Here is a 24,705-nt window from a genome sequence, read left to right as displayed (position 1 = left end):
GCATCCGAGAGTTTAAGGTCCCCCGTTATTGTGAGCAAGGTTTGAGTAGGTGCCCCTCATTGGTTGTAACATCTCATCCCGAGAAAACCCGTTCTTTCTGGGTACGGTCTCGCGAACCTGGGGTTTAGGAGATGTCTAGATATTGCTCGTGATTATTGCGCGGTTGGCTGGATGTGTGTGTGCATGTTCAAGTGATTCGATTTTTTTTGCAAATGAAAAGAACTGATGCGTGGACTGGTGGGTAGGAGGGAAGTTTTACACTGTCAGCAGCCCCTCTGCTTCTCGTTGAATGCAGATATGCAGCGTCGCTTCTATATGTGGGGCAGCGTGCAGTCTTCGGTTCCATTTTGCTGCGTGCTCGGAAGTGGGATATTGTGGTGGTTCATCTCACGATACATCCAAAGCATATACCCTCGTTGCTGTTATCCAAGATACTGCCGCATTGGATGACAGTGTATGGATGATTGTTCGTAGCACACTCTCAACCCACAGTATTAATCGCCCTACGTACATGTGTCACTTGCAGTACCTACTTTTTAAACAAGGCGCGTCTTGTTATTGCAACCATACTGTGCTCTCAAATCACAAACAAAACATTCACCGTTTACCGTCCTTGGTAACCGGGGGGTGGCGGCGGGAAGCCTCTACCAGCACCAAACCCAGGAGGCGGCTGGTAACCAGGCGGGGCAGCACCGAAGCCAGGGGGAGCACCAGGGAACCCGCCAGGAGGGCCAGGGGGACCACCAGGGGGGCCTTGTCCAAGTCCAACACTCCTCATCGGGCCCTGCAATCCAGCCATCTGACCAGGAATCCCACCAGGTCCTCCGGGTGGTGGCGGTCCTCCCATACCGATTATGGGCAAACCACGACCGGCAGGTCTAGCAATACCAGGACCAGCTCCTCCAACAGGGCCGCCGGTCGGGGTGGCTCCGAGACGTGTCGACGGGTCGGCGGGCGGCGGGCCCTCGACGGACAGAGAGACGATATGCAGACCGCGCAGGATGATGAGACCGAGGGTACGCTTTTCTTCCGAGATGGTAGGGGCCTGCGAGGCGGCGGCTTTGGCGGGCTTACGCTTGATACGGCGGAACTCTTCGGTGTCGGCGAGAACGACGTTCATGTGCTAAGGGACAATGTTAGCATTGGTTATATGATAATTAGGTGTGGGTGGCTTGTACCTTATCGAATGCCAGCAAGGTGCCAGTGAGCTGACGGCCGTCGGCCATGGTGACCCTCATCCGGTAGTTGATCTATCCAATTCATCAGCTGGAGTTCGTTCTATCGCGACAGCATTGGTCGGTGGGCGCGCTTACGAGGTTGGCCTGCGGAAGGGTGTATCAGCATCTTGCAGCTCTTGTCAACGAAAGATATCTTCCTGGGGGCAGCAGCAGAAACTCACCATTTTCCCTTGTTGCTTCGACATGATTGTAGCTTGGTAATAGCCCTGAGTTCGTGTAGGTGGGGTGGGGTATCGAGAATTATCGCCGTCCAACGGATGATGGTGCGGAGCGTTGAAGGCGTGAGGTTGGGGTGCTGTGCTGTTGGCGAAGAAGGTTGCTTCGTGTTTCGCGCTAGCTCGTAATCACACGACTAATTAGATGAGAAATGAGTCAGCTCGCGATTGCGGCTCAGCGGGACTCACCTGGCCCTAAGCCCTGGTTCTGCTGACAGTGACTGATGTTTATGCCCACGCACACAGAATTTCCGCACTATCGCGAAGTTCCGCAAATCCAACAAGGCGCTTTGGATCCACAGCGAAAGACGGTACGACAACCCCCCACGACGCCCAACCCTACCGACCGACACCCAACACACCGAATTCCCCGGCACCGGCAGGCATACCCAGATTCAACAATGGTCAGTTCCGAAAATCTATCCGTTCTGTTCGTCGGAGATTCGTTTCTCTGCTATTGAGATAAATCCGACGACGCCGGTTTCAGAAACGAGAAGGCAACGGATAAACTGACTATGCGGGGACAAAAAGGCCGAGACTCAGACTCAATCGAAGGAGGCGAACCCCATGAGGGAGCTCCGCATCGAGAAGCTCGTTCTCAACATCTCCGTCGGAGAGTCTGGTGACAGACTTACCCGTGCCGCCAAGGTGTTGGAGCAGCTTTCTGGTCAGACTCCCGTCTACTCGAAGGCCCGTTACACCGTCCGTACCTTCGGTATCCGTCGTAACGAGAAGATCGCCGTCCACGTCACCATCCGTGGTCCCAAGGCTGAGGAGATCTTGGAGCGTGGTCTCAAGGTCAAGGAGTACGAGCTGCGCAAGCGCAACTTCTCTGCAACCGGTAACTTCGGTTTCGGTATCTCTGAGCACATCGATCTCGGAATCAAGTACGACCCTGGTATCGGAATTTACGGAATGGACTTCTACGTCATCATGTGCGTTTCCAGAGCCCCACCAGGTGAAAGTGTGTGTTGGACGATTGCTGATGATGTTGATTAGGTCCCGCCCTGGTCTCCGTGTTGCCAAGCGCAGACGCTGCCAGTCTCGCGTCGGTCACTCGCACAAGATCTCGTCCGCCGACACTGTTAAGTGGTTCAAGGCCAAGTACGATGCCACCGTCCGGTAAACTTGCCATTGAAGGGGGATTTGGGGGGAACGGCGCATAATAAAAGCATGTGTTTCTATCAAGGTGCTGCTGGGATGACGCTGGGTGTTCTGGTTTGATTTTTTTTCCTTGCTGGGATCATTGCCTGTATTTATGTGCAAAACGAACCCCTCTACGGCACCACTTGGTGACGGCCACTCTTCATGATTTACCTATCTGCTTCTGCGGACGGAATCGTGATATGTGAGGATGCCTTCGGGTGTCGCCGGCAAATCGCTGTGTTACTGTGATTTTGAATTTGCCAAACCCGAGTGACAGTAGCGGGAAGGACTAGAAAAGAGCGGACGATGTCACCTTTTTTGCGGATGCAGCGGGTATTCTCAAAATCTCAATGAGCGTGGAGGTACGGCAGAATCACACTACGAAGAAACAAGCCTCAAGCAAATCCCACTTGACCAGAATTCGTGCATACAAAGTATGAATTCGACAACATGCACGGCGTGGCTTCATTCCAGTGGGGGGGGGAATAGGTAAGAACCGAAAAACGTTCTGGCAGAACATTGCCGTGCACGAACTTCTGCAATCAAACAAAACCCTCTTGAGCGACGATTCCCTAGAATACCCCTGGGCGTGGGGAATCCTCACAGGAGAAAATGCTAGGGCGGATGGTCAGTGGGGACCAACGTCCTCGACAGACCCGATGAATCCATCACAGAATCTCGTCAAGCTTCGTATGAGATTGGGGAAGCTCAGCAAGTGGACAGGTCTGACTTCTGAGCTCGCCGTCTCCGTCGCATCTTCCATCGACGAAGCTATGAACCTGCTTAACTTCAGTGAGGAGGGAGCTACCGTATTCACATAGTCGGTAAATGTGCAATTAGGCGATAGGAACGAGCGAATCGAATTTACGGTCAAAAGATCCAGCGTAACGAAGCCATGGGCAGCAAATGCGGCCGAGATCGAGGCCGCACTCTCACTTTGGATATACCACACCCGCGAGACGGAGCGGAATTCGTGGAATCGAAACAATTTTATGGTGACGCAGAATTTAGATCCCGAGGACTCCGAGGAGGACTGGCTGAGACACGGAGAAACGGCATTGCAGCGGCAGAATCCACAGTTCCTAGGCCCGTATACGCCGTGTCTTCTTCGCGACCTCAAGTGGTGGACACCGCGCAGATCGACTCTCTTGCGAATCAACAGTATCACACCAGTAGCATCATCTACACTGGTTAACCACTTCGGCCCGAGTCCAGGAACGGTAGCGATAACCGCCACTGGACCCCCCCACACACACAAACACCGTATACTAAGATCACAGGATTCTCCAACGTTTCCAACACCAGCGGTGATGGTGCGACCGAGCCAATTGTCCTGAATTACAATGCAGAAAAAGTGGCCTTTGATGAAATCGAGGCCAGTGCAACAGCCACAGGTTCTTTAGCTGTCATGACGGACAACAGCCTCGAGATCTCATGTGGGCAGCAGCTGCTGTCCTCGTTCATGTGGGCAATCTCTCGAAAAGTGTCTAGAATCGAAAACCAAGCCAATGCCCGGCAACTGGATATGTTCAACAATCCCACTGCATGGAGCTCCATTGCAATCGACCACGATACGCTCGAAAAGATGGCTCGCGCGGTGCAAAAGTCTGGGCTGGGAACTCTTGAAGAAGGATATCTGTGCATCATACCGCCCCTCAGCATGGCAAACAATCTACCAGCCGCCGCTGCTGTGGACTCAATCATTCAGACGATGAAGGTCCGCGAGGCGGATAGTACCCTGCCAGAGCTCAGCACGGTATATATAGAGTTGCTCCGCTTCGCTTCCACGTTTCATGAAAGCCCCGAGGGCGCTTTATGCCCTTTCAGCTTTAAGGCTGTCGCCGCGGTTGTAGGTATGAAGATTATAAAGCATACATGAGGCCAGGGCATCACATTCTGACGAAATTCGTTGATATAGAGTACTACCGAACCCTCGTCCTCGCGACCGAACCCAACACCAAAAAACTTCGAGATGCCACAGCGTTAGTCAGTCTGAAAGACGACTTGAAAGCACAGCTGGAAAAAGTTGATGAAAAGACTATGACCTACCTCCATGTGCTTTACGAGAATCAAGACCGGATGGGAGGGCTCGAAGACCTGCTGCCAGGCACCAATGACAGAACACAGCTAGATGATGTAGAGATCGCGATGTACCTAGGTTATACGCCATTGCACCAAGACGTTATTTCCGGCAAGTTCACCAAGGTGGAAAATCCGAGGTTCCTGGACGAGAGAAATCTGTTGGGATTTACTCCACTGCACTATGCTGCGAACATTCCGGGGCGGGACAATGAAGCTTTAATCAGGTACGTACAAATATCCATAGCCGTGACTTGTTGAGCTCTCCGATGGCTGCTGACCGCTGTTGCTCAGTTCATTGCTAGATACTGGTGCGGATGTTAACGCCTAGGACACCATGGGTTATACTTGCCTGATGTATGCATGCCTCAAGGGGAAACGCAAGCAGGCGACGGAGCTCTTGAGAAGAAAGGCCGACATCATGCTGCGCGGGCGAGACGAGTTGACAGCACTGCACTGTGCGGCTATGGGCGGTGTACAAGGGATCGTTCGGCACATTCCCGAGCAGAGAGCCGCGAATGTCGATGTGGCCGATCGGCACCAGCGTACGGCGTTGCATTAGAGTGCGTTTTTGGGAAATTGCAGCGTGGTGAAATTGCTTTTAAGGTATAAGGCCTCGCGGGATGCAAGGGACGACTTCGATCGAACTCCGCTCCATGCTGCGTGTCTCTGCGAGGAGGAGTGGCTTCGGATGGAATGCGTCAAGCTCCTGGTGAAAGATTCCGACGACCTAAAGGAAGCGAAAGACAAGGACGGCAAGAGGGCGGCGGTGCTGGCAGTGGTGAAGAAGCACATGGACGTGATGGGGCTTCTCGCACAAAACGACCATGACGCTCAAGTGGCCCTGAAATCTTCAGCAGAAAACGGCGACCTAGACAACGTGAAGGTTCTAGCAGAGAAGGGAGTTTACATTGATGCCCGAGACGAGGAGAACGGCCGCAATGCCTTGCATTTCGCTGCTGCAGCCGGGCATACCGAAATCGTCGTGCATCTCCTCGAGAAGGCAGGCGAGAACCAAAAGTCCTACGTCAACAGCTCTTCCACGGACAAGCGGACAGCACTCCATCACGCCGCCAACGGAGCAGGCGATTACGAAGATACCGTGCGGGAGCTGATCTCGCACGGCGCGGACAAGCTTCTCAAAGACGACAGCGGCAGGACTCCTTTACTCACCGCATGTCTCCGCCCCGGCCACCCCAAGATCGTAAAACACCTCATACACGATGGCATCGACGCGGTGACCGCACTCCACCGCACAATCGAATTCGGCGACGAGCCCACCACTCGGGTCCTCGTTGGCCTCGGCGTTGACCTCGATGCGCCGGATACCCACTACGATTCCGTGAACCCTCTCAGGTGCGCCGCGAGATTCGGTCGCCACGAGATCGTCAAGCTGCTGCTGTCCAAGCACGTCAACTTGAGGGTGCCCGGTGGGGAAATGGTCGCACTTCATTGGACGTGTGAGTGCGGCCATGCCGATATTGCCCGTACGCTGCTCGACGCTGGTACGGATATTCAGATCGCCGAGTCCTGCGGGAATACAGCGCTACATTGGGCTGCCGCTGGCGGACATGTTCAGGTCGTGAGGTTGCTGTTGGAGCGGGGCGCAGATAAGAACGTGCTCAATGCTGGGGGAGAAACCCCGCTCGATGTGTGTAGAGGGCATGGGACGGAGAAGCAGACGCCTGAGGGAAAGAAGGCGGTGTAAGAGTTGTTGTTGGCCGATGACGCTGCAGGGAATACGGGGAGTTCGACGCCAATCGCCGGCAGTCGCACGCCTGGAGCTGTCGTGACGGATGCTTCTCAGACATAGTTGGTCGCAGGTGTGGCGGCGTAGAATGGCCGAATTTGTTAATATCTGACCGAGGCGCTGGAGAACATCAGCCCACGAAGCATGAGTGATCACCGATAAATCCTCAAACAAACACAAAGTAGAAGATAAACCGGCTCTAATATACCTAGCAGAGCCGTCTATTCCTTTGATAAAACATGCGCACACGCACTACAGCACTCTGGCAGGCCCAAGTAATGCTCCTCTAGTAGACCGAGGCGGAGACTAAGCAGGACTGAGCAGGACTGAGAAGGATCGAGAGGAGACGAAAATAGGTGTCTACCTTTTTCCACCTGAAACGGCCGAACGCAACACGACGAAAAAAAAGAAAACCCGCCGTCGATAGCTCTTGACAGAAGCGGGTAGCTAAGTACAACCTTTTGAATTTAGTTCCCATGTCTTCTCTGCCCACAAAGATTCAAGATTCGAACGTGAAAGTGCGAGGACTGGTGCTCCAAGCTCTCATCTATGACCTAACTATAGAATGGTGGAAGACGATGCGCTGGGCGGGCAGTCGGCCGCGGGGGGAGTCAAGTTATGGAATTCATGACCAAATCCGTGAAACCCAACACCGGCACTGGCACTGGCACTGGCACAGGAGGGTTGGAAATCGCGAGCTGTGCATCCGGTGAGCACTTCCTCCCAACGGCTAATCGGCCAGATAGATACCTACCTACCTAGCACCCGCCACCCCGTATGAGTGAGTGGGGGAATCCAACATTGAACATTGAACATTGAACATTGAATATTGAACATTGAACTTCAACTCGAGCCCTGACTCTGAGCCGCGCAGGCAGCCACTATTACTATTTAACAAAAGTAGGTACCGATATCGAGTATCGTGGTGGGGGATCCAACTTTCAACATTGAAATCTAGCCCTGATTCTGAGCCGCGCAGGCACCATTGACTATTACAACCAATATAATAGGTATCGATATCGATATCGAGTGAGTCACACGTAAGTTGAGGTCCTGCTGAATCGTCGAATCGCTGAATCGCTGATTGAATTCCTGGATTCCTGGGATACTGTTCTAGTTATAGAGTTATAGAGTGCAAAGTTCAAACATGCCAACACGCCCGTCCCGTCCGCAATGTGCGGTACCTACCTACATACATACATACCTCCTAGTTATATCTTCACTTTATACCCGCAGTGCCCTGCAGGGCCCAGGCAGCTTCACCGGACGGTATGTAGGCCCCTTACTCTAGGCACTCTGCTCACTCGCATGTGTCATGTTTCATCCTCTTTAAATACACTCGACTTCCGCACTCCGGTCCAGGCCGCTTACTCGGCTTCCCTCCCAGTGTCCCTCCCTCCTGCGGCGGCCCGGCGAAACGGCCGGACGGTGGAGAATGCGGCGGAGAGGGCACATTCCTACGGCGTTGTTCGTGGCCCACTACCGCATATCTAGCGCATGTCCCGCGTGGAATGAAAATGTGCAATGTGTAAATAGCTGTTGAAAGTTGAAACTCGCGATATGGATACCAGCTATTACCTACTTGTATATAGTAAAGCATATACCAACTATAGAGTAGGTATACCAACTACTACCAGCCCCTCCCAACCTCTTCCAAGTTCCACACTTCCACCCAAGAGGTCACTCGTCTCCGAGCCCAGCCCACCAAGTTCCAACCAAGTTCCAACAGTAATAGAAGGAGGGCGGCGGTTCGCCATAGTCTAGAGTATATACTCCAGATAGATATGTCTCACGCAATCAATGAATAAACAAAAAAAAAAGCCGCATCTCGAGCCTCGCTTCCAGCCTCCCTACATCGTGCCCTGACACCGTGCCAATCACGTTCGCCGGTGGTGATTGACCGTCGCGATTGACCGTTCACTCAGCCTTCCACCCAAGAACCAACTGTCCGTCCGACCGTCAGACCAACCGACCAACCAGCGCGCGCAGCCCTATGCACAACACGACCAGACGGTATCTAAGTAGAGAAGTACCCCGCACTCAGCTCCCAGCCTCCAGAATTGCGTACATACCTACTCAATGTGCATAAATTGGATTATGTTTGCTTGTTGCCGTGTCACAAGATGTTCAAACTTCAGCCCTGGAGGCTTGACTCGTCACTCACCAGCCGTGATTCGTGATTCAAATGTGGAAGCGGAAGGTTGGTGTAGCGAGTGTGCATAACGAGTGTGCATAACGAGTGTGTGACTTGTGTGCATAACGAGTTGTAATCGAGTCGGTCGATGCTTAATCGGTCGTTGCTTAATCGGCCGTTCAGTCGATCGTTCCAGTCGGTTGTTCCAGTCGATTGTTCCAGTCGGTTGTTCCAGTCGTTCGCTGCTTAATCGGTCGTTCCAGTCGGTCGTTCCAGTCGGTCGTTCCAGTCGTTCGTTGCTTAATCGGTCGTTCGTTGCGTAGTCACTTACTCGGTCGTGACTCGTGACAGCGGCAGGCACTGACCGAGACTCCTTCAATAGTTACAATAGATACCCGTTGACTACAATTCAAAGTGTGTGTGTAGATGCTTCACATAGACTCCAGAGCACTATCTACTCTAATAGTAACTAGAATACACAGTCAGGGTATCTACACAATGTACTTACCCAAGCATGCACCGTATTTCGTCCACGTGCCCCTTTCCCCACGGAGCCAACACTGCCAACACTGCTATACCAAAGCAGTAGCCACCCACCGGTCCACTGGTCCACCCACCGCTCGGTCAGTCAGTCAGTCAGTCGGGAGCTCGGCCGCTCGGTCAATCGGTCGGGAGCTGACGCGTACCATACTACCATCCGCCGATCGCAGTCGCAGTCGGAACCAGAGCCAGAGCGCACGGCGATCTTCATGCCCCTCTCCTCTCCTCTCCCATCTTCATCCTCCTCCTCTTTCCTTCGATGATGATGATGTGCACTGCTTACGCCCCACCCCCCTTTCACCCTTTCACAGCCGTTAGTTATGCACATATGCACATATGCACATATGCACATACACACCGGTCGCGATGGCTGGCCTCCCTGGCTTCCTGCTCCTGAGTCCTTGTTGTTTACCTCTGCCAGCCTGCCAGGATGTGTGCTCTCCATAGAGTGGATACTCTAACTAGGACTCTACTTAGAGTGGGTAGGGGCTTTCAAGCTTAAACCCCTGCCTTAGCCTCTCTCCAGGCTCCCCCCACCGGCGTGGATGGCTCGGCACTGGGTACTGGGGGGCACTGGGCAGCGAATACTGGTCGGTGGGCACCCACCACCCACACCTAATTACACGGGATAGGAGAGAGCTCTCTCTCTCTCGGGCACTTTCACATCAAGAAGCGATCATGCGAACGGTGACTCGTGAGGCCAAGGGAATCAAGTTTGTGCGTATATTAAGAATTAAGTTGCTCAAGTAATGTATCCCAGACACCGCAATGTTGAATGAAAGGAGCTGCCAGTGCCCAGAAAAAAAAAGAGACGCAAAAAGAAAAAAACAGACAAATGACGCCTGCCCGGTAAAAGAAGATGAAGGTATGCACAAAGAAGTTTCCCCCTCCTCCTTCCCATTCCCCAATCGAACCGACTACCCCTCCTCCTCCACGCGATACAATCCCCACCTCCAGAACTGGCAGATGAAGTTGTACACACGGATAAAAAAAAGTAGCGGAAAGGGAAAGGAAGAAAGACGGAAAAAAGAAGAAAAAAGAAGGAAAAAACTCCAGGCCCAACCCGATATCGCACTCTAGAAGATCGATCTCATCCATTGTAAAAACACACTGTCTCTAACCAATCATATCCCTGAGCACCCTTGTTTCTCCAATGAATTCATCATACCACAGTCTAGAGAGCCATCATCAAGCCGGCGAACAGACCTCCTACAGCAACCAGCGAGCTGATGCCGAACGACGACGCGGAGCCGACAAAGGTCTCCTCGGGGGAGGCCGGTGACGACGGCACGGTCGTGTTGGTCGCATTGTTGGAGGGGGATCCAGTAGTGCCGGGTCCAGCGGTGACAGTCGAAGACGGGTAGCCGGTGACTTCATCCGCGACGATGTTCACACAAGCAAGACGGGTCTTGTTCGCGTCATTCCTGTGAATGACGATAGAACGGTTTCCCAAGAAAGCACCGAGACCCTCCTTGGTGGAAGCATAGAGGTCGTTGTACGAAGTGCTGTAATCTACGGCACCTGGGGGGATATTATTAGCTAACGATCAATGGCTTCGAAGCGAACGATAACATACCATACTCAGCAGCCGGAATCTTGCCATGCTTGCCAGCAAGATCACCAACCTCGCAGGTCTCGGGCTTGGTAGCGTCGCAAGGGGTGACCTGGCCACGACCGTACGGGTCGAGGTGAGCCTTGGTACCAGTGCAGTTACCGTCGGCAGGGACGGGCTGGTCGTGAATGTGGTATCCGAACGGGCCTTCTTCACCCTCGAATCCAGAAAGCTTGACGGTGATGTCACATCCCTTGCCGTCGGCACCGGCAACGAAGGTGAGAGCACCAGTGACACCCTTGGCACCATCGAAGGTCGCGGAGTAGCTAGCAAAGGAGAGATGTCAGCAAGATGTATCCGGTGGAAGCGACAACTCAATGCCAGCGAATTGGGACGGGAGCTCGTCGACACGTAACGTACCTCACACCAACGGGGTTGTCGAGGATAGCCGCAGCAGGTTCGGGGTTCTCAACGTTCTGCGCGGAGGCAGCAACGACGAGTAGGGACGCAGCGAGAAAAGCGGTGAACTGCATCTTGTGTATGATTTGTCTTGAGAAGGTTGGGTGATGTTTTGGTTGCGGGATGGAGAATTAAAGGTGTAGTGAAGTTCAGTAGAGAGTGACTGTGGAAAGTAGAGGGAGAACGCGAGGTTATAGCGACGGAGAAGGGAGGCGGGAAAAGAAGGAAGTTCGAGTTGACTGAACGATTGGAGGATGGTGGGAGGGATGTCTTATATGCGTGTCTTATAATTGTGGTTTGTGGGACGCTGGGCTTTCAAAGGCAGGGCGACCTTCAAGTTTAGAGCGTCACACACACCGAGTTCAGTGGGTTGGATGTGGTTGGTCGGATCCGTGGGCTCGGCATGTCAAGGATGGCTTCGCTCTAGCCCTTGGGCAGGGCAGTGCAGTGCACGTCTTCCCTGTTTCCATGAAGTTTGGGGGGCACTAAATACGCTGGACCGTCTTGGGAGGACAAGCACGGTGTGGCTACAGCGATGGACCGTCTTGGGGGGACATGGAGAGGACGGTCTGGCTGTGTAGCTACATACAGCTATGGACCGTGCGTGTGCGTGCAGCTGCTCGGTGGAGTGTTGTGTGGACGTGTAGTTTGCTGAAGGAAAAGTAAGCAAGAGCCACAACAGAGCCTTCTTCGTCAATGGTAATAGTACGTACTGCTGACGATGTCGTCTTTGTTGTAGCTACATATTGATGCGAGAGTGTGTGTGCTGCTCTGTATCCCGCGGCACAATCATCACCATCATTATCCAGTCCCTCGCAGGGTGAGCTCGGCGACAGTGATTGTTCATTATCTTCACCGACTTCACCGACTTCACCAGCACGACTACATACAATCACTATCGCCGACGGATTTCACCATCTCACCCTCGACTCTTCAGGAACCAGCACTCCTGGCACATCCCCCACCCACCCACCCAGTCCTGTCATCATATCCCTCCGCGGTACGTTTGTATGAACCAAGTCATTCTCGCCTGCGATGTACTCTACTTAGGCTGTCCGTTGCTAATTTGGGCATCACTGGGAGATTGCAAGCGTCAGCGACTCTCTCGCAATACTCGGCAACTGGCAGCAGAGTACCGTATTACAGAAGAGTCTCTAGGGATCTAGGAATGCGGCAGCGGCACCCAGGAGCCGGTAACTATCTGCGTACACACATACCTTCCGTACAACAGGAGTGCAGTTCCACCCCCCGACACATAACTGCACATACACAGAGCTGACAAAGGGAAGTGGCATTCGATTGCCGTGTGCATCTGTCTGTAGGCACACAGTTCACGAACATGAAGGTGTGGCGCAGAAATCTCCCGGTTGCGGTAGATACTCACTGCGGATCAGTCGGAGTATTCTACATACGGCGGAGCCGATTACTGGAGCACAGTACTCACTCCAACAATCACCACCCAGGATTTTCTCGAACATCTCCTTCCTCTGCTCCTCCGCAGCTCCACCGTCAACGGTCAAGCCAAAGCCACACGCCCCAGGCTCCGTCTGCTGGAGCCTTGTCCAGGAAGAACGGGCAATCGGATGGATTACACCAGTGGCCGCCTCCTGTGGCCCTCCCAGGCTCCCAGGCTCCCACCTATGTACCCGGCAAAGAAGCGAGGTTTGCCTGCTACACACATAGAGTGGAGTACCTGGCATCCTAGGTAAACATACCTGGGTACAGCGCAGACTAACTCTCGCTCTGATCGGCGCCGCTCGCTCTCACACGCCGCACGCGGGAAAGAAACAGCCAGCACCCCGGCGGGCAGGGAAGGGAAGGGAAGGGAAAGCCCCGGAAGGGAAGCCTGGGAGGGGGATCAATCATCACACCACCTGCACCTGCACCACCACTGCCGCTCACGCTCACGGCTGTCCTTAAATTAACCGCCACCACCGCCGCCACCACCGCCGCCAGAAGCCTGAAGGCCCAAGGGTCCGCGCGATGGCCCATGGGGGGGATGGATGTTTGGATGAAACAATTCCTTTTTGCTTCGGGGTGGGCACTGGGGTGGCTTGCTGCTCTACCTATGTTCGGAGTGCACCGGTGAAGTCGCACCGCATGTGTGTGTGTGGCTGGTTTCCGCGTGGATGGTGGATGGTGGATGGTGGATGCTGGGTGCGTGCGTCTGTGGGGTGTGGCTTGTGATGTCCATTGCCCTGCCCTGCAGATCTTTTAATAGGCGATCTTGAATGATGACACTGGAGTCTGGAGGCTGGGCAGTGGAAACTGATCACGAGCGGCTGTAGCTGGCAGGCAGGCAATGTACTCTGCGTACGTACAGACAAAGCCAGCCGTGTTTTGTCATGTCGCAGACTCGCAAGCACCGACGTCGCCCATAGACTCCAATGTCCATACATACATAGACCCGGATCTTCGGCGCAGCAGCAGCAGGGCGCACCCTTTGTCTCGAAAAAAGTTCTGACCGTCTGACGGCGCCGCCCCAGAATATTCTTTCCTGCTTTCTTAATTCCGCCTCAGGCTCCTCGTTCTCGTCTCCTCCATTTGGAATTACCCCGGACAAAGCCACACCCACAGCCCAGTGCCCACCACGTTGTCATATGCATGCAGATATGCTGCAGGCTGCAGCAGCATTACAGAAGCAACGGAAGCAACGGTTATCATGGTCATGGTCATGATCTGTCAAGTCAAGTCAAGTCGGACTGAAGTATCTTTTCGCTTTCTTTCTTTCTTTCTTGCAAACCGTGTGGATAACGTCAGTATTACAGTTCTGTACTGCAAGAATAGCATGTATAATGAAAATTGTAGTGGGGGCACAATTGTAATTTGCACTTTCGAGCCCAGGACCTACATAGGACCTAGGTGTGTTGTCAGAACCGTGTAAACGGCGAGCGCAGACTGGCAGACTCGGAGAGTCGGGGTACGTATCATAGGAAGTAGGTATCATAGGTATAAATGTATCATACACACATCTCTTGCGCATCGACATCAATCACAAACCGTGCCTACCTACTGTACGGACGTTTGTCATCTTCCATGATCCATGATCCATTCACCGAACGCTGGAAGCTGGAAGCCTGGAAGCTGGTAGCCTGGAAGCTTAAGGATGCTCGTTTGGTAGACCAACTGTCACCGGCACTCCGCTCCACACTCTATTGATAAAGAAATTTCGGCTCCGACGGCTGGCTGAAGCGACTGGCTGCTTCCCATAAGTTCCCAACGCAATCCACAGGCAAACAAAGACTCAAAGTCTAAAGATAGAGTGATGGATGAGAAATGATGTAGCTTGAGAGGTTCAGATGTCTTCCCCCCATCGTGTCCTTTTGTCCTTGTTCCCATGTCCTTATGTCCCCCGGTTGAGCTGTTCGAGCCGGTCTGGTCTAGACGTCGACGACTTGACGATGTGACTTGTGGAGATTGTTGATTGTTGGCAGGCCTCTCTTTCTTCACTGGATATTGCGATTCTAACCGAGAAGGGTGCTCGGACTGACAACGGGGGAGAGGGGGATGCGAGCGGGATGAACTGTAGGGAATAACCACCTAGATACAGAGTTATATTCAGGAAACGCGCGGTCCGACGTCGGCAGTATGATAGCATAATACTATTATAGTTAGTACTGCAGAGAGGTTCGTGAGCAGCTCTCGAACAGAGCTGGCGATGGGGAGGGGTAATCCAAAGCTCGGTGGCCGAGGTTTCGTCTTGTGTGAGGGAGATGATGGTGATGATATTGGTGATATTGGTGACATTGGTGAAGATGTTGGGGCGCGGTGGTAAGTGGAATTGACCGATTAACCCGATTAACCCGATTAACCCGATTAACCCGCATCGTAGTTAGGTACCAGCTGCTGGTGGAGCTGTTCGTTCGAATAACGAGCTGTGTTTCTTTCCCCTTCCCAACCACGAAATCGCTCGGACCGGTTCGGCCGCTTCCCACTTCCCGATGCATACCTGGGACCGACATCGACATCGATACCGGTACCGGCACCGGCACCGCCGCATCGACGGAACAAACTATATATCCGCGCCCTCCGGTACCTGCTATACCGGTAGGGCTGGGTGCCAGTCGAGGCCCGAGCACTCCCTTTACCGCACCGAACGCCAGGCTCCAGTACAACGCAGCCACCCATGGTCCATGGAGCAGAGGCACCTCCCCCCTCCCCCAGACCTGGCGATACTCCGCTTATGCGCCTAACAGTGCAGGTTGCAATGCATCTACACAGGTAAGTACCAGACTCTAGCTGTAGGTGCTATGCCGAGGCTTCTACCTGTTCCTGCTGACTACATCGATACTTTTACCTAGGCATGTCAAGGTACACCTACCGACTCCTCCACCGAGTCACCGACAAACACCGGAGCATCAGCAGCATGAGATGAAGGGATAGCACATGCACCCGTGACCGTATGTACAAACGTGGCGCGCAGTGACTTGCCTGTGACTGCATCGATGCCGCCGAATTCTTCGTCGGTGCAAGTACTCTGGTCTATGTAGGTACTCTACTTCCGCAGTCTGGAACAACTACCTAAACTTACTTACTGAGGTTACATGCACAGATGACTTCCTGTTGCCAACGCTGGCAACGGACAAAAAAGCCTCTCCGCCGACCTGAGCGACCTCTGCTGCTCTGCAGCGTCCCGAAGATTGGTTGTCCTGACTCCTTCAGGCTTCCTCCGTTTTCTGGGTGCTCGTACAATCGTTTGCAGCGGCACACACTCAGCAGTTGGCGAGATCCACGACATTCCACAGCACCTATTTACGCTACAGTGCTGCAGTGCTGCAGGAACCCGTTCGTTGTTCGATGGCTGCGACTCTGCGAGCGATGGCCTTGCCAACACACCCCCATCCCCCATCCCCCATCCCCCATCCCCCGGCCCAACGGCAACCGACAAAACAACGGAGAGAAATTTCGGCAGCCTTTACCGCTTTCCTACTCTATTCTACTTTACTATTATACCGGCACCCATTTTCCGCTTGATGGGTTTTGGTCTATCGGATACGAACGTCAATATAAACGGTCGCGGCGTTAGTTGCGAGGATTGATGGATACACACCTGCCTACATACCGGTACTTACCCACCGGGCGGCCTGGCGGCCGGGCCCCCTGTTTAGGCACTCCCGGCGCGCGCGCGCGCCATGGGACTGCGGGTTCCCGCTGGGCAGTGGGCTCCGTTCGTTCGTTTAGAATCTGATGATTACTTGCTGCCTTGATGAGAGATATCTATCCATCTACCAGCACTTACTCAGATATCGATCATATGTACACACTCTCATCCGCAATCCCCGTCCCTGTCCCCTCCTCCCCGCATCCGCTCCGAGATCCGCAAATACCTACCTAGCACCTACCTACCTACCCAGCCCTGCAATCTGCGTTCATTTGTTTCGAAACATCCGGACGTCATCCATCCATGAATCCATGATCCTTCGGTTTCAGATCCCCCCCCGTCCGATGATCCAGCCGACCCTTTGAACTGAATTCTCGGTACCGGCGACCGCTTCGGTGGCGGTTTCAGCCTCTCCGGATCCGAGCTCTCGCTCGCCTACGCTGTCGTGCAGGAGTGAGGTGGGAGGTGGGCGGAGCATGACGACGATTATGATTTATGATTTTATCGAAGGGATCGCACAGAGGCGGCGGTGGTGGCGGCGATGAAACAACCTACAGCCTACAGGGCGTGGCTGAGTATGTACACGAAAAGATCTGCACGAAACGAACGAAACGAGACGGAACGGGCGAACAAAGAAGAAAGAAGAAAGCATTGAATGGTTCCAATTAGCCGTTGCGATGAGCGGTATTCCTGCACGTTCGGATTTCGAATGGCTGGCCGTTTGAACTTCGAGCACCGCCGTTGTCTTGCTCTCGACTCTCGAACGCCGCTAGAACAACGCAGCGGCGCAGCGCAGGACAGGACAGCACAGGACAGGACAGCACGCAACGACAGCATAGCATGCAAAACAGCATGCGAGACTGTGGTGAGGTGCCTTACGTCCAATGGCTCCTTCAAATCCCACCAGCCACGCTGCACCCGCCCCACTGCTCACCGCTCACCGCTCACTGCCCTACCTACCTACTCTACACGCACCTCCTCCTCTCGCAGCCTCGCTGAGTCGCCTCTCGCTCGCCGAAATCGTGGCGCCCGCGAGTTCGCGACCGATCCAATAGATAGATATAGAGATAAAGATATCGATTCGCGCGCGCTACGAGATTCCCGAACGCGGAAATTTATAGTGGTATGTAACTGGGTAGCACGGTAGTAGTCCTACGCAGTGGCTGTGCACTGCACAGTACCTGGGCAGGCGCTTAGGGTAGATAGAGTGGAGTGGAGTGGAGTACAGCAGCCCAAGCAAGCCCGGGGGCCGGTCCATGTAAACTCTAATGCTACATACCGTACCGTTTTCTCGCGATGCGACTCGCGAAGGAGAGGGGAGAGGAGGAGAGCGGGTGTTTTGTGGGACTAGCTACGGGAGATTGAGATAACTGCCTGGTAGGTAGAGTATTGGCGGGGTAGTTACGTACGTACGTACCTACGTATGGTGAATTGGTAGGTATTGGTATTGGTATTGGTATTGGTATTGGTATTGGTATTGGTATTGGTATTGGTATTGGGAGAGGTGCGTCACGATGATCACTCGAGCTGGGCTGTCAGTAGGTACATAATTTGCACTCCGTATGCGCATTGGATCTGGCTATAGTCTTGGATTCTTGGTGGGCGGTACGTGAATAACGAGGAAACGAAAACAAAGACGAACAAAGTACTCGCAGGGGATTGCGTTAGGGGGGAGGAGGGAGGGCTGCAGATGCATGAGTGCCACTGTGCGAATGTGCGAGTCCTGCAGAGAAGATTCATCTCTTTATGTACCTACATTCTAGGTACTCTACTTAGGCAGCGAGTGGACGTTTGACGCTTCGGCGGACGGGGATAATACATGCAACTACCAGGTAGGTAGTCGGCAGCCAAGCTCTTGGGCAATAAGCATGTATGTAGATTACCTCCTACATACCGGTAAGCATAATCCATCCCGCCAGTGCATAGAGTATGAAGAGTACCGGTAGATATAGTAGAATCTAAGCTCGCCAGACCCCACTGCCCACTACATACAAACTGCAATACATAACCCTCCCCCCTGGCCTGTATGTAAGACTGCACCCCCTCCGCAGTCGTACATACTCTACCGATAGCTCCGCTCGGCCGGAATCGAAAAGTCCGGTGCAATCCGGTGTAGATATCACTGATCATACATACCTTGAACCGACTCCGGCTGGATGGGCGGGCTGAGGTTTGTCGCTGCACTGCGCGCACTGCCGACCTCCCCACCTGCGGACCCGCGGACCTGCGGGACGACATTGCCTCTCACTCGTTGACCGAGTGATCTGCGCCGAATCTCTGCGCCGAATCTCCAATGAGCGGTCTGCACCCTACCTATAGTTAGTAGAGTACTCCCGGCCGATATCGGAATTCTCAACGTTAAATGCAGTAATGGGTCTATGTATGTGATTACCATTTGCTATGGACGTATGTTTGGTAGACACTGGGCGGAATTGCGGGGACGGAGTACGTAAATGGTAAGCCTACGTATATACTGTTGGTAAATTGTAATGGTCGCTGCCTGCGCGGCTCAGAGTCGGCGCTCGAGTTCAAAGTTCAAAGTTGGATTCCCCCCCCACTCACACACACGGGCACGGGTACTGGTAGGTGGGTATCTGACCGATTAGCCGGAGGAATTTGGAAGTGCTCACTGGATTCGCAGGCAGCAATACAAATATCGAACATCCACAGCTCGTGCTTCGTGATTTCCAATCCTCCCTCCTGTACCAGTATCGGGTTTCACGGATTGGGTCTTGGATTCCACGGCTTCCTGTCCAGCTGAAGCCCTCAGCATCACGTATAGGTATCATACTGTTGGCAAGTAATGGTGCCTGCGCGGCTCAGAGTCAGCGCTCGAGTTGGAGTTCAAAGTTCAAAGTTGGATCCCCCACTCACCCACACACTCACTCACACGTGTACTATCTGGCCGATTAGCCGGAGGAACTTGGAAGTGCTCACCGGGTGCATAGCTAGGCACCATTCACAGCCCGTGATTCGTGATTTCCAATCCTCCCTCCTGTGTCAGTGTCGGATTTTCACAGATTTGGTCTTGGATTGTGTGGACCACGACTCCTCCCGCTGTCTACTGCCCAGCCCACCGGACCGTCTCCCACCATTCCACAATTACTATTTTATAGTTAAATATTAGATAAGAATATCTTGGTAGCGGACCATCACTTCACGAGTACTCACCCGAGGGCAGCCCGGCAGCGCAGCGCAAACACTCGAGTCCCGCAAAGATCCTGCCAAGATCCCGCCAGGATCTCGGCCGCACACACTCTCTCCACTCTCTTTCTTCCTCTCCCTTACTCTCCCTTCCTCCCGGATCATCACATCCCAGCCGTTCTTTCGATTCCACGGCTTCAACCTCCCTGTCCAACCGAACCCCCCAGCACTTAGCATTCATCACTCAGCAGCACGCATATCCATTCCGATATCCATTCCGATCCCGATTACGATTCCGATACCGGCAAACGCGAAGTCAAACCCCGAAAGCGAGTTATAGCAGTGAACTAGGTATTACTACTTTAGATCCGAGTGATATCCTAGATGGATTTCTCACAGCCTACAGGAGTTACTTCCAGACTTCCAGATATGGCTGCCTACATGGCTGCTTAATCCAGCTTACCAATGGTGATTCGAAACTTGAATTCTACGTGCGGACGGGCGGTGCCTACTTCCAAACCCCATCCTTTCGACGAGCTTTTCTCAACTGTGGGGGTCTTCACGCTTCCAACTTCCCCACCTCCTTCCCCACCTCCTTCCCCACCCCCCACCTCACCCACTGGTGTCTACGTAGCAAGACACGATATTTGTGGAAAACATTACTCATATATTCCATACACCTCATACACCACATCAGCTCATCATGATATCGATACGCATACATATCCACAACCGCCCTCACACCTCACCGCCCTCACACCTCACCACCACCATCTCACCACCATCTCACCACCATCTCACCACCACATAAAACCCCGCCGCCATCCGAATCCAAATGTGACAGAAAGTTGAAACGACCAGATCCCGCTAGAGTAACTCCCATGCGCCATAGTACAAGACAAGACAAGCAGATACGAACCCCTATGAAGCCCCCATGAAGCCCATGAAAAAACGAGCAAGAAAGAGCAAGAAAGAAGGAAAAAAATACCCCAACGGAAACTAACACGCCTCGTCACGCTCCGCTCTCTGGACACCATACTTCTCCAATTCCTGGTCCTCGATGGTGCCAACGAACGCGCGCTTGACGAACGCATGCCACACCTTGTCCTTAGCGGCTCTGCCATGCTTCTTCTTCTTGTGCTTGTTCTTGTGCTTCTTGTTCTTGTTTGCGTCTGCCTGGTCATCTTCGGCACTGGCATCGTCATCAGAGCTATCGCCGTCATCCGAGTGGTCCGACTCATCTTCCGCCTCCTCCTCCTCCGAGACAAGCGACTTCCCCTTCTTCGACTTCTTCTTGGAAGCATCGACGATCTTGCGGGCGAGCTTGATGTAGCTGCGGACGGTCAGGTCCTTGAGTTTGTAGATCTTATCCGTTCTGGTGTCATATTCCACCTCAAACTTGAGGGTGGCCTTTCCTCCCTTCCGCTGCTCTTCGGCACCATCATCGCGCTTTCTGAGTTCGGTCGAAGACCCGAGACCGCTCGGTTCTTTCTCCGCCGGCGGGGGCTGGGGGGCGCGGTTATATTTGGTGAGGTTAAGGAAATACTGCGTGTATCCAATGAGCGTGTATGGCTGCATCGAATACGCGGGTCCGGGCGGCGCGGTGCGGGCTGGAGGGTCCGGTTTCTTGTCCTTCCTCCAAGGGCGCATCTTGTGGCCATTGCCCGACGACTTCGACTCATCCACCTTGCGGATACCCTGGCCATCCACCAAGCCGGTGATGTTGTATTCGACGACGCGCAACGTAGGGAAGTAGTTGGGTACGATGGACGGGCTGACAAGCGTCATGACATATCGCTCTCCCCACTTTCCGCCGAGATGTTTGTTGCTGCCCGCTCCTGCCGCGTTCATCTCTTTCGTCGATACCATCTCCGCAAATGCTTCGCGCAGCGAGTTGAGGTAGGTTTCGGCGGACGATATTGAAAGGTTCGGGTCGTCTTCGGGATTGAATTCTCTGACCGCCGGACAGACATCGGCTGCTGAAGCGCTCGATTTCCGGCTCTTCCCTTTCCCGTTTCCGCCCCCTTTCCCTTTCCCCTTCCCCTTCCCATGTCCGAGGTGTGGCGGCTTCAGGGTATCGCTGTCGAGTAACATAAAGTGGTCGAGATTCATGTGGCCGTACAAGTGGGCGACGATGACATCTCGATATTGCCGGGACCAAAGAACGTACTTCCTCCAGCAACTGGGAAACAATCAGCGTCTCGCATCTAATGGTGGGGAATCGCAAAACTCACGATTCGTCCCAGTTCATCTTGGCATCGGTCCAGGCGGGCGGCACATGGCCAATAATGATGGCCTTCATCCCCCGTTGCCTCATGTAGTCGAGCTGCACATTCAACCATTCCATCTGGTCGTACCCGGGCTCCGAGGGCGTGTCGCAACCGTCCACAGCGGTGTTGGAATTGTAAAAGTACCTGGAACCTAATCAGCAGGTACCCCCCCAAACGCGCCAAACAATCAACGCAAACATACAAGGTATTGAGCGAGAAGACCACCAGACCGCCTTCACTGCTGGGCCCCATCTTGCCGTTTGACCCGGCGATAACCTGCTGCCAAAAGTATGCACCCTTGTGAAAGATGTGGTACTGGTCCTCGGGGATGAACGGTTTCCACAGTTCCACGTATTCCTTGGTGAGCTCACTCGGGCCGGCCTGCATGATGTTGTGCGGGTAGATGTCGTTATTCCCGAGTGTGGGCACGATCGGGACCGTAAGCGGGTACTCGGCGTCGGGACTGGTTCCGAAAACGTCGATCATCTTGTTGACGGTCCTCTCGTTGAGGTCATAGATTTCCGCCGAGGTACGAGGGATCCTGATGTCGTTGTCGTGTCTCGCCGAGTCTCCGGTCCAGATGACGAAATCGATTTGCTAGATCAGGCAAAAACCGTTAGCATCCTCAGTCTATGGGGTCGCGTAATCCTGGGGGGCGGGGTAGCCGCCATACATCTTTTAGGTTCTCGTCGATCCATTTGAACGTCTCGTTCACCAGTGTCCAAGGCGTATCGCAAGAGGACATAGGAGTTCCCCATTTACCGGCTGATCCCTTCGCATGGTGGCACTTGAACTCGGGACTAGATCCTTTTCTGTAGTTGAGGTCGGGGTGGATATCTACGCGAGCAATCAGCATATATCCTCCTCCGGCCCGCGCACAAACGGAAGGACAGCTTCCAACGAACCGGTGATATGTAAGAATCTCCCGTGTAGTTTTCGCTGCACACCGTCCTCGGGGGTCCTCTGCTGCTGCTCTGTAGTGTTTAGGCCGAGCGGCGTCTGGTCCTGGACGGTGGCCGCGGACACGGCGGCCGTGGCGAGCAGCGTGATGGCGGTGAGAGGTAGCCACATCATGGGCACGGCCAGCACAGCCAGCTCTGTCTATGACGGTTATCGTACAAGATCCGATTCAGATGGCCACCATGCAAGTCTAAGAAGGACAGCAGGAAGACAGTGGGTGCAGTGGCAGGCAGGCAGGCAGGAACAAAATCTATTACGGAGGCGAAAGAGATGTATAGTAGGAAGACGCGTAACAAATAGATCGGAACGAAATATAGCGGGGTGGGGGAGGGTGCGGCGGGGTATCTACACAGTGGAAACGAAGGAGGAGGAGGAGGAGGGGATGGAGGTTGGGAGGTGTTCGTAGCAGGTACGGCCTGGGGGGGGGGGGAGAAAGCAGAAGCGGGCTCAGACTTGGCCGTTGGTGTTGGCTGAATGGAGGTAGCTGAGAACCCTGGCGGGTGCGCAAATCGATGACATGACGTCGAAAAACCGCAGCTGGTCCGAGCGTTCTCTGCAGGCGAGCAGCAGCGAGTGGCCACGCCCACCTGCCACCTGGCTCCGGCACATAGAAGGAGATACCGGCATCACATCGGAAAAAACGGAACAAGAATGAGGATGACCATCGCTGAATTTCGTCCGGTAGTTAGTTAGGTATTCCAGGCATCCGGAGAGAAGCTCTGCTCTGGACGCGCGAAAAAAGCGCCACGAGTCCACGACCTCACGATGTCTCTTCCAGCGGCGGTCAGCTGCAGCCATATGATACTTATCTCGCTCTCAGGGCCGTGGGGATGGGGCGGGGGGACGCAACAGTCCGCTGGTCTGGTCGCAGGAGGGGTGCGGCTCGACATCGGCTCGAGCCATGCACACGACCATAGAAAACTCGCCGCAAAAGCCGCAAAAAAGGAATTCTCCATGCACCCCGAAACTTCTCCACGATGCACGCTCCCGCATAGAGCAAGAGGTCATGCGAGCTGTCATTTGGGCCTTGAGGAGGAGCGGCACCCAATCTACCGTAGTATCTATCCACCAATATCCTACCATTCACAGTATACCCCCTCCCCTCTGTCTGCGACGCCTCAACTCGTGAAGCACTGACGCCGTGCTTCATCTCAGACCCCCGACTCTGCGAGACCGACCACGGTAGTTACCGGTGCCTATCCGTCGTGATCGCCACCGCGACCAACGTGCGCCAGCCGCGCAACTTCACTGGCTGCCCGGTTGTCGGGTCCGGACGTCGACGTGCGCCGTGTTGCACAGCGGGGCTGCTGTGGCGTTCGTTCCCCTCTGCCGGATCCTTGTCGGCGGCACGGTGTGCACTCTGTCGTTGCATAGCAGAACAGTCATCAAGACCTTTGGTGAGACCTCTGAACCGAACCGAACTGAACGGTCGGCAGCAATCAATCACGATCGCGCATGAGCGATTTATACCCGCAGGGAACATGCGTCGCTCCGACTCGCTCGCTCGACTCTCGAGCTCCTGCGCCGTCGAATTCAATTTTCAACCTCTCTCTCCGCCATGACCCGTCTCTTCGATGTCTCGCTCTCTCTGTGATTCGAAAGCCACATCCACGTCGGCGTCCCCTAGCTGCGAAGCTTTTCTTCCTCCCTCCCTGACAGCAGCAGCAAGCAAGCAGTAAAGCCGCCACGAACAACCCGGACCACACACCGCAGGGAGGAGGAGCCCCATGCTGCGACGAGATCGAATCGCTGCCGCCCAGGGGCCAACCCCGGATGCCGACAACAGTGCACACACTGCGCGGGTTCGCGCGCCCGGCATGGGATCGACAGTCGAGCTGCATCTGCTTGGACGTTGACATGAGCTTGGTTACGGATGATAGTCGGTATCTGTTAGATAAAAGAGGATACCGATGCGACAATACTGATAATGTTTAATTTCAGCGCAACCTCTTCGAAGTTCGGAGCGGAGGTTCTCTAATATACAGAATTTCGGCTCTCGAGTCCCTCCCAATTTCCCAAAGGCCATGGTATATGTAGCATACCGATGACGACACGCGCTGATACGTCGTCTGCCAGTGCCAGTATTCCTGCGGTCGTCATCGATACATTCCCGACGT

The 24,705-nt window shown here is 54.0% G+C and overlaps 6 protein-coding genes across 6 annotated transcripts; 3 read left to right on the top strand and 3 right to left on the bottom strand.

Annotated features, from left to right (window-relative positions):
• Positions 1-366: 366 nt before the first annotated feature.
• BZA05DRAFT_385879 (small nuclear ribonucleoprotein) lies at positions 367-1,560 on the bottom strand. Its single transcript, XM_051482444.1, has 4 exons — positions 1,400-1,560; positions 1,314-1,322; positions 1,179-1,250; positions 367-1,123 (listed from the first exon to the last, which is right to left on the bottom strand). The coding sequence occupies exons 1-4, from the start codon at positions 1,421-1,423 to the stop codon at positions 605-607; spliced, it is 624 nt and encodes a 207-aa protein (XP_051343824.1). The 5' UTR covers positions 1,424-1,560; the 3' UTR covers positions 367-604.
• Positions 1,561-1,725: 165 nt separating this feature from the next.
• BZA05DRAFT_385877 (60S ribosomal protein L11) lies at positions 1,726-3,027 on the top strand. The gene is made up of 3 exons (XM_051482443.1): positions 1,726-1,857; positions 1,985-2,388; positions 2,453-3,027. The coding sequence occupies exons 1-3, from the start codon at positions 1,855-1,857 to the stop codon at positions 2,577-2,579; spliced, it is 534 nt and encodes a 177-aa protein (XP_051343823.1). The 5' UTR covers positions 1,726-1,854; the 3' UTR covers positions 2,580-3,027.
• On the top strand, positions 3,014-6,386 carry BZA05DRAFT_433446 (ankyrin repeat-containing domain protein; the record flags this gene model as incomplete). Its single annotated transcript, XM_051486263.1, has 5 exons — positions 3,014-3,391; positions 3,503-3,760; positions 3,880-4,452; positions 4,518-4,905; positions 5,285-6,386. Exons 1-5 carry the CDS (start codon positions 3,259-3,261, stop codon positions 6,384-6,386), a joined length of 2,454 nt encoding a protein of 817 aa, XP_051343822.1. The 5' UTR covers positions 3,014-3,258.
• Positions 6,387-10,390: 4,004 nt separating this feature from the next.
• BZA05DRAFT_319817 (superoxide dismutase) lies at positions 10,391-11,187 on the bottom strand (the record flags this gene model as incomplete). Its single annotated transcript, XM_051480430.1, has 3 exons — positions 10,391-10,623; positions 10,679-10,980; positions 11,075-11,187. Coding segments are annotated over 3 exons (648 nt in total), but the record flags the coding sequence as incomplete, so codon positions are not given.
• Positions 11,188-15,448: 4,261 nt separating this feature from the next.
• Positions 15,449-16,220, top strand: BZA05DRAFT_114792 (uncharacterized protein). Its single transcript, XM_051478617.1, has 2 exons — positions 15,449-15,599; positions 15,653-16,220. The coding sequence occupies exons 1-2, from the start codon at positions 15,559-15,561 to the stop codon at positions 16,137-16,139; spliced, it is 528 nt and encodes a 175-aa protein (XP_051343820.1). The 5' UTR covers positions 15,449-15,558; the 3' UTR covers positions 16,140-16,220.
• Positions 16,221-20,219: 3,999 nt separating this feature from the next.
• BZA05DRAFT_114748 (Metallo-dependent phosphatase-like protein) lies at positions 20,220-22,868 on the bottom strand. Its single transcript, XM_051478616.1, has 5 exons — positions 22,534-22,868; positions 22,302-22,465; positions 21,831-22,225; positions 21,593-21,772; positions 20,220-21,540 (listed from the first exon to the last, which is right to left on the bottom strand). Exons 1-5 carry the CDS (start codon positions 22,700-22,702, stop codon positions 20,358-20,360), a joined length of 2,091 nt encoding a protein of 696 aa, XP_051343819.1. The 5' UTR covers positions 22,703-22,868; the 3' UTR covers positions 20,220-20,357.
• Between the last annotated feature and the right edge of the window lie 1,837 nt (positions 22,869-24,705).

Source organism: Tricharina praecox (assembly GCF_024521635.1).
Source record: "Tricharina praecox strain CBS 144465 chromosome Unknown BZA05scaffold_2, whole genome shotgun sequence".
NCBI classification, from domain to species: domain Eukaryota; kingdom Fungi; phylum Ascomycota; class Pezizomycetes; order Pezizales; family Pyronemataceae; genus Tricharina; species Tricharina praecox.
The sequence above is the reverse complement of the archived record's forward strand: the minus strand, read 5'-3'. Positions and strand labels throughout refer to the sequence as shown.

Bases quoted from the DNA above. Each gene is read 5' to 3' on its own strand.
- BZA05DRAFT_114792 (XM_051478617.1), top strand. From the start codon at position 15,559: ATGCCGCCGAATTCTTCGTCGGTGCAAGTACTCTGGTCTAT. The intron at 15,600-15,652 runs GTAGGTACTCTA...TTACTTACTGAG, and splicing joins GTGCAAGTACTCTGGTCTAT to GTTACATGCACAGATGACTT.
- BZA05DRAFT_385879 (XM_051482444.1), bottom strand. From the start codon at position 1,423: ATGTCGAAGCAACAAGGGAAAATG. The intron at 1,124-1,178 runs GTACAAGCCACC...ATTGTCCCTTAG, and splicing joins CCTTGCTGGCATTCGATAAG to CACATGAACGTCGTTCTCGC.
- BZA05DRAFT_385877 (XM_051482443.1), top strand. The intron at 2,389-2,452 runs GTGCGTTTCCAG...GATGTTGATTAG, and splicing joins ATGGACTTCTACGTCATCAT to GTCCCGCCCTGGTCTCCGTG.
- BZA05DRAFT_114748 (XM_051478616.1), bottom strand. From the start codon at position 22,702: ATGATGTGGCTACCTCTCACCGCCATCACGCTGCTCGCCACGGCCGCC. The intron at 22,466-22,533 runs GTTCGTTGGAAG...TTGCTCGCGTAG, and splicing joins GAGATTCTTACATATCACCG to ATATCCACCCCGACCTCAAC. The intron at 21,541-21,592 runs GTGAGTTTTGCG...ATTGTTTCCCAG, and splicing joins AAGATGAACTGGGACGAATC to TTGCTGGAGGAAGTACGTTC.